This window comes from Prosopis cineraria, unplaced genomic scaffold (assembly GCF_029017545.1).
Source record: "Prosopis cineraria cultivar Desert tree isolate PC_DT_omini unplaced genomic scaffold, ASM2901754v1 PC7, whole genome shotgun sequence".
Lineage (NCBI taxonomy): Eukaryota > Viridiplantae > Streptophyta > Magnoliopsida > Fabales > Fabaceae > Prosopis > Prosopis cineraria.
Window position 1 is genome coordinate 19,171,230 of NW_026555338.1, and position 9,203 is coordinate 19,180,432.

Consider the following 9,203-nt stretch of genomic DNA (forward strand, 5'->3'; position numbering starts at 1 on the left):
TAATGCAACCTAATGAACCTATTGGGTATGAATAGGTAGTGCTTTATGAGATTGATAGAATAGATATGTGGAGTTTGGTGTTGGTAAATCCTTAAAAGTGGGATAATGACAATACCCTTACATATGATTGTAGTGTGATTTAAATTGGCACCATTCAAGCTTGGGAGAAGCTTTAGAAGTGCTTTGTGTGAGGGGTAAAATTTTAACCTTTCAAAGGTTTGAGGTAATTGAAGGAAACCTAACTTTATATAATTAAATATTAATTTGTTATTAGTTAAAAATGGATTGTTTTGAATAATGATTTATATTTCAACTTATAGATGCAATTTTGGGCAAAAGATAAACTTACGAATGAATTGATAAATGAAAACCTCTTACATGTGATCTAATTGTGATTTATGAATTTATCTTGGCATATTAGTGTGAGTGAAAATTGTGATTTGTAATGTGTAGTATTTGGAGTAATTGAGTAGGAGCATGTGAGTCATATAACATGATATGTTTAAGTTGAATGCATAATTATATGAGTTGTGCATAGCATGATCATTAGTAGGAGTTTTCCTAGGGAGAGGAGTAGATTAATTTAAATCCACATGGTATTAACAGTGACCTTTGGAATTAGGAACTTGCCTTAGTACTGACCATTGAAATCGAGAGGTAGCTCATGTCCTATAATTAATTTGAGACTATCCCACTAGTTTTACGAGAGACTTGAACCTAACTAATCTCTAACGATTCATAAGGAGGCTAAATTAGGGGTATGATACCCCATGGTTGTTAGTATTAGGGGAAACTAAATTACATAAGTGAGTGAGTCAATCTTGGCTCAGTAACTCCTCACAAGTGAAAAGCTAAGTTAGTCCATGAAGGACGTAGCATGTAATGTCTACCTTGACATTACCAAGACAATACTTACACATCATTGTGATAACTTGGATTAATTAAAATCCTCAGAAGAAGTTACCACAACTCAAGGGTTTAAAGAAAATTAGTTTGAGCTCAAACCATGGTTAAAAATCGATTAAGAGCAAATACAGAAGCATGGGAAATAAACTACAATAAAATCTGGCTTAAATGCCATTTTTCAGCAAATATTGGTCCATCAGTCGCGACGCAGGCCACGCTTACCATGGCAGATAGCACAGAGGGACAAGTCCCTTAATAGCCCAATGTGCCATGGCACAACAACCATGCTCCGCAGCACATACCTGCTGTCATGTCATCTCTCCAACTTTTCAGAGTGCGTTGTTTCGCCATCTGACATCCGATTTGAGCTGTTCAAGTGTCCACACGAAGCTCTTTGAGCCTTCTAGCTAATGGCACTAGTCTCACACTCAAAAAATCATTCGTTTAAAAGATGAACACTTGAACCCAAAATGGTTCATTTTCACAACAAAACACATACTATGGTGTCCAACTCACAATACACAATGCCATTATCCCCGAAGACAACTTGACCACCTCAAATGGACCATACTCCACATAACAATCCATTCACGTCACATAATTAAGCAATCATGCTCAAAATGACCACCAAACCCCCATTAGACAAAAACATAATGAGGTGGACAAAATTCAACACATTAATCAATTGGTCATTTTGACACTTAAAATACTTAATAAATAAATAAATATATATATCTATATATAAATCACTTGTAAGCAACTTGGCCAAGCAAACAATTAATCCATATCATCATTCTTGGACCAAGATATACATACTTACCACAATTTCATATAAGTGATATCCAAATAATGTCATGTTCTTAAGTTGGCAATAATTATCGACAATATTCGTTACAACACACAAAAAGAGAAAAGGAAAGAGCTATACAATGATGCTCTTTACTCTTTAAATGCCCTTTCCTTTCCCTTGCCCTTATCGGAGCCTTGATCTGTAAAATATAACCATAAGGTGAGATAAACATCTCGATAACTAATATAGCTTATTAAATATTTATTACCACAAATAACCATGAAAAAGTATCAAAACTATAGTATTATCCAACATACTAAAAATTATGAGATATATGTATCTCTTCTCAACAAAACACATAATTTTTACACTAGCATGATCATCTAACCACCAAACCTCTAATGCTTCCCGACATGAAACCATAGGCTCTCCGGGTTCAACTACTTGTTGACCCGAGCACACTTTCAGTGGTAAAAATACCCAGCTAAAGGTAATCTAACCTGCCTACGAACTATGGTTTTTTTTCTCTTCACACACTTATGAAAGAGGTGTCATTAACTCCTAACTGCACCCCAACGGGTACTTGGGAGTTGCTAGACTGCCCAGATGTCCTATAATAACAATCCCATACAATGTTGCACCGGATGTCCCATGGTGTCAGCCCAACCATATGGATTTTTCACTCACATATCTCCACACACACATTCCCACATATCTCAGGTAAACTCCCACCTCTTATGATCCTGCTCTTTCATAATTTCCACTATTTTTCATCACATTTTCACATCACACTTATATACATAGTATATATATTTCAATTAGGAATAATAACTATTTCAAAATACTTTTTCATACTAAAATCATTTACAATGTCAAATTATGCACAAAACTCTTCAAAACCACAACTTTATCATTTAAAATTACTTCTACACAGTTACAATAGTTAATAAACACAATAAACTATATGGTTACCTCAACCCTTTTTTCACACAAAAAGGGTTACCGTGGCTCAACGTTAGCTCCATATATTTTATATGCATAATATAGCTCGAGCAATGATCAATCTACACCAATAGGTGACAATCGTCAATTATCACTCCGGATAACTTTGAATTCACTATGTTCTAAGTGCTTAAAATACTCAAATTCCTTTTCTAATAACGTCAACCATTCCCACACACTCTAACCATCCTATTACACATTCCAATACACTAAGTTTGCGTTTGGATTTGATCACATTTACATCCCAAAAGTAAATTTTAACTTTTCGAATGTAAAATGTTGTTTGGCTTCCTTTTTCTAGATAAAACATACTTTCCAAACTGACTTTCAAATACGTTTGAAATGGAAAAATTTGCAAAGCTACTCCCAGTTGCTTTCAAAACGTCATCAGTTGGATGGACATTTATGGCTAGTACCTAATTTCTTTATTGACCATGATGCCCCTCACTTTTGCAGCTGATACATATCACGCACATTCTTCTCTCGTGGTCTTCATTCGTGCAGCTGATACATCAGTGTTGTTCTTCGTCCTTTGCTACTGCTCTATGTTCGCGGGTCATTCACCGCTAGTCCACCACTCGTCCGCCACTAGTCCACCGTTTGGCTATCTCTTTTCCTTCTCTCCTTCGCCTCTCCTCCACTATCACAGATCCAGATCTCTTCCTTCCCTAAGCTTCTCCTTACTTCATCAACGGTGGCTACATTTCACCGTTAATTTCTCCCCATCTCTTTCACGGATCAAGCTCATTTTGGGACTTGGGCGGCATTTTGGAGCTGAGAGAACTCTGACCAGCTACTTTTGCAACTTGTGGAGTGTAAAGGTGAACATTCCGACCAGATCGTGGAACTCTGATCCTCTTCTCTAATCTGTTCTTCGATCTGTAAGGTATGATAGCCTCTAAGGTTTTTTTGTCAGATCTAGAAATGGTGCTGCTTTGTTCTGCTCTTCGATGTGATCTGTTGCTTTTCTTGTTCGGACCACCGTGAAGCTCTGTTCTAATCTGTTTCTTTTCTTTTTTGGACCACCGTGAAGCCCTTGTTCCAGTCTATTTCTTTCATTTTTCAGACCACAGTGAAGCATTCCGGTCTGTTTCTTTCATTTTTCAGATCACCGTGAAGCATTCCGGTCTGTTTCTTTTCTTTTTCAGACTGGTGTGATTTTTTTTAATTGCCTTCTTTTGATAGCTTCACATAACAAGAAAATATAAGCAAGCAAGAACATTATTTATGATTGCATTTTGTAATTATTCTGTTTCGATTTGTTTCTTTCATTTTTCAGACCACCATGAAGCATTCCGGTCTATTTTTTTATTTTTTAGACTGGTGTGATTTTTTTTAATTGCCTTCTTTTGATAGCTTCACATAACAAGAAAAAATAAGCAAGCAAGAACATTATTTATGACTGCATTTTGTAATTATTTTGTTGATCTGCTAATGTTTTGAAATATGACATAGTGTTTTGAAAATATATTCTGGTGACTGATCTATTGATTGTTCTATGTTGCTTTGTTTTTTTTTAATTTCATTTTGATAAGAATTTGAGCTAATTTATTTTTTGAAAATTGATGAAGGGATGAGAAAGGCTACAAATTTCTGGTCAAACTTGCTTATTTTAATACATACTATTGAATTATATGATTTGAATTTTTGAGTGAGTGTAGAAATTATCTTATGGCTGCTTTTGAATAACTGCCTCTTTCAACAACTATATGTGGCTAAGATAACAAGTGGTTAATTAACTATGATCGAATAATCTTTTTGTCTTTTTGTTTCCAAAAAAAGGATAGTAAAATTTTTAAGAAGGACAAAAGGATGGTAAAATTTTTAATATTTTAACTCTAACTCAATTATGGATTTTTACTCCTCAAATTTCATTTGTATTGAGAATGTGATATTTTGATAGTAAAAATGAGTAAAGAGAAGGCACTATGGACTATCAAAGAGACCAAATTGTTTATTAAATTAGCTCTCCAGCAAGTTAAGAAAAATAAGCGTAAAGGCTCTACCTTATCAAAGGAAGGTTGGGAGGCGCTAATGCAAAGTTCAATGCTTTGAGTTCTAGAAGCTATGATAAGAAGCAGTTGAAGAATAAATGGGACAATTTGAGGAAAGATTGGAATATATGGGACAAGCTATTGAACAAAGAGACCGGTTTGGGATGGGATAGTAAATAGAAAACTGTTTTAGCACCAAAGGAGTGGTGGAGTCAAAAGATTAAGGTATACAATTATATATGGCATGCTATACATTTCATATTTTATTTTATAGATATACTAGACTCAGTTCTTGTAAATGTGTAGGAGAATCCTGAGTATAGGAAATTCAGGCATAGACCACTTCCATATGCACAAGAATTGACACAGTTGTTCCAGCCAGTTGCAGCACAGGGCACTTACATGTGGACACCTGTGGTTGATGATCCACAAGATGTGTACAGGCCTCAATTGGATTTGACTGAAGGATCAGGAGACAGTGATGATATAAGAAACATTAATGGAGGAGCTCTCCCAGAAATTGGGCAGGTTAACTTGAATAATGCATACAGTGGTGGTACTAATTCAGGGAGCAAGCGAAAGAGAGGTGAAAGTGGTCAAAACAAAAAGGGAAAACATCTTGCAATGGTGATGGTTGATTCAGTGAGTCGATTGGTGTCCACACAAGATGATAGGGTTTTAACATTGAAGTCAATTCTTAATTCCATAGAGGGTGGAACAAAACCAGTTGACCAAAATGTGTTGGAGGTTGCAAAGGAACTTTATGGAATCAAGGGGATTGCTTGTGATGAGGTGCTTCTTGGACAGTGTGCTGTGGCCTTGCTAGATAAGATCGCAAGGGACATGTATATTGGGCTTAGGGATAACAGAAGAGCATTAGTGGCCTATTTGAGGTGCTTGGGCAAAAAATGAAATTAGATCATCTTAGCTTGCCTTCTAATGTTTTAAAATTTAGCTAGTGTCGTTCATGTTGTTAATTTGTCTTAAAACTGACTGTGTTATTTGACTCTTGTGTTATGTGTTTCTTACGTTAAGTCATGGACAAATAGTATAATAGTTGTTTAATTATGCTATGCAGTTTTTATGGATGACAATACGCAATCTCGCTTATTACAATTACTTGTACATGCAGAGGACGATGAGATTGAGGCTATTACTGCAATAATATCCAATTACTCAACAACTTTATTGAAAGAGCCTTGTAGAACCAGTTCGCAATCAGGTCATGCATGGGTGCAAGAAATTTTGCAAAGGTATCCTCAACGTTGTTATGATATGTTTCGTATGGAAAAAGATATTTTTCTTCAACTTTGTGACGAACTAGTGCAACATGGCCTACGTCCAACCAGAAGAACAGGGATTTATGAAATGGTCGGTATGTTCCTAAATATTATTGGACATGGAGTGGGGAATAGGATGGCACAAGAACGATTTCAACATTCAGTAAAGACTGTTCATAGGCATTTTAGAAATGTATTGCATGCTTGTGAGAAGCTAGCAAAGGAATATATCCAACTAAAAGATTGCACTTTTCAAGATATTCATCCAAAAATTTTAGGTGATCTGCAATATTGGCCATTCTTTAAAGATGCCATAGGAACAATTGATGGCACACATATCCCATGTGTGGTTAGTGTTGAAGAGCAAGGGAAATATATTGGAAGGAAAGGTATTCCAACACAAAATATAATGGCCGCATGTGATGGGGATATGTGCTTTACTTATGTCATGGCTGGATGGGAAGGGACTGCTCATGATGCTCGTTTGTTTGACTATGCTCTCACAAGGCCGAACATGAAATTTCCACATCCACCCCAAGGTATATTTCATATTTATCTAATTTAAACAATTATTTTAATATTTTTTAAGACCTTATAATTTCTGTTTTTTTATTGGTAGGTAAATATTATTTGTTAAATGCTAGCTATCCAACTCCACGTGGATATTTAGGTCCTTATAGATCTCATAGGTACCACCTTCCAGATTTCAGGCGTTCATCTAGATTTGCAAATAATAATGAGGTTTTTAATTATTATCATTCAAGCTTAAGGACCACGATTGAAAGGACTTTTGGGGTTTAGAAAAATAGATTCGCAATCTTACGACACATGCCTAGCTATCCATTTGTGCAGCAAGTTCGTATTGTTGGTGCAACAATGGCTATACATAATTTTATTAGAAGAAAATCTATAACTGATTCTGACTTCAGGAATTTTGAGGATGAAAATATGGTTAACACTATCGATGATATTAATGAGCCTGCATTTTCATCAACAATTTCAAGTGTAATTTCAAGCATAGCTTCTGATAGAGAAATTAATAGGGTTCGAGATTCTATTAAAGATCAGATTGTATATTATAGATCGAACCATTAATCATGTAACTATTCAATATTAATGAATGTTTAACTATTTATTACGTAATTTTTTTCCAAAATTAAATTTTATTTTCTTATTCTTAATATTTAACATTTTAAATTTTATGTTATTTTAAATTTGTTTCACCTTTTTTTTAATATATTACATTTGTATAATAAAAATTATAAATTATTATAAATCAATGTCTTTTTTGGTCATTACATATTAAAAAGTACATTTGAAAAGCATAAATTTTTATTAATCCAAACAACTTTCAGTTTGCCAAATTGACTTTTAAAAAAAATATCCAAACACAAATTTCGTTACAACAACTGACTTTCACCAAACTGACTTTTGCCAAATGAACTTTCATCAAATTGACTTTTAACAAACTGAAAACCAAACGCACACTAAATTCGCTAATCAATGTTCCACATTGTCTTAAAATCCTCAAATTATACTTAGAGTTCGTCTAAACCCTTATAAAAAATTTTCAATCACCAGAAACTCATAAACTTAAGGTTAGAAGCTTGATTTAACTTTTAAAGATCTTAAATAAACTAATGGGTTCGGTCTCAACCCAAGGGAACTGAAATCAAAGCCCCTATTACCCCAAATATTTTCACATAAAAGAGGGAGAAGAGGGAATGTACAACTTACCCAATAGTGAATCAAGCTCCAAATGCCCTCAAAGTAGCCTAAGGATTGTGCCCTAGCAGACCAAAAGCTCTCCTCTGTTGCTCTCTTATTTTTCCTTCTTCTCTCTTCTATTTTCGATCTGTTTTCGTAATCTGATAAGTGCTAATTTTGCTCGTGCGCTGTGGCGCACTGACTCGCCTGTCATGACGCATGGCACAAAAAGCCCCACAAAATTTTAAACTTCTTTCCGTGCCATAGCCCGCTCGAACCTCGACCTAGCCCTCTTCTAAGATTGTCTAAGAATCCAAAAACCATTTTAATCTCCATAAACCTTACTAAATAATAATTTATCTAAATTAACCAAATTACCCCTTGAAAACATTGATAATTACTAATGAAGGAACTTAGGATGTTACATAGCACGCGATAGCCACCGATTTTATCTCAGTAGCTCCTCACACCATGGCACATGGCATAGAGGTGAGTAAACCGCATCGCATGTATTATAAGCCGCAATGCATGGACCGTTTTCTATAAAAACCATAGTTTTAAGTATTATATCTTTTGGGTTCCACGTGATTTTCAAGCCTTCGCATTATTTTAAAACTCTAATTTATGTGTATCAAATTTTTTTTTGAGATTGAAAATTGAGTTTTAGGATTCCATTATAAATGATTTGAGAATTATTCTCTTTTATATAATTTTACAACTTTAGTAATCCTTTAAGGGTTAATTTATTGATTACTTTGATTTTATAGTTAAATGTGGTTCAGTAAGAAAGATCTTATAAAATACATCCAACAACCTCATTTATTACAAAATTTGGATATTAATGGCTCCCTCAACTAAACATTCAGAAAACTATTAATACTAGGTTTAAATACCTTAAACAACTCTCATTATATTTATTTTAACCAATGGGTTCAGACCTATAGCTCATGGACTAAAAATCACTCTCCCAACTCCAACCTTAACCTAACTCTTCATAAAGTATGGTAGAGAAAGGAAGAGAAAGGCATAAACTACTCAACTTAGGTGTTGGGTAGCTTTTAACTATCCTCAATGGGCTTAAATGTACGTGCCCTAATAAAGTATTATGCATGTCATTGTTTTCTTCTTTCCATCTCCTTTGATTTTTCACACAGACATGAACTGATTTGAACAGATTTTTAGCCATGCACCACGACACACGCAACCCTCCACTACATGGTACAAAGTGGCCCTTCCTCGTGAATATGCCTCTGTGCATCGTGGCAGCCCACACATACACTATGACATATGGCACAAAGGACTTTTCTTCTAATTTTCCTCTTCTTTCCTTGCCTGAATGGCCCGACTTCACTTTAAACCATATCTTTGGTTGAAAACACAATCAAATACACTTATTAAACCCCTCTAACCACACATCTCATCAATTTACTAATTATCCTCATTAACTTGATTAATCGAGTTTATATTTCTTGAATGTTACAGTACACACAACATGTGCCACAACATATGGTATAAAGAGGTCCT

General features: G+C 34.8%; 1 protein-coding gene across 1 annotated transcript; it reads left to right on the plus strand.

The window, feature by feature from the left end:
* Positions 1 to 5,775: 5,775 nt before the first annotated feature.
* Positions 5,776 to 7,067, plus strand: LOC129316549 (uncharacterized). Its single transcript, XM_054960969.1, has 3 exons — positions 5,776 to 6,511; positions 6,592 to 6,713; positions 6,825 to 7,067. The coding sequence occupies exons 1-3, from the start codon at positions 5,776 to 5,778 to the stop codon at positions 7,065 to 7,067; spliced, it is 1,101 nt and encodes a 366-aa protein (XP_054816944.1).
* Positions 7,068 to 9,203: the final 2,136 nt, after the last annotated feature.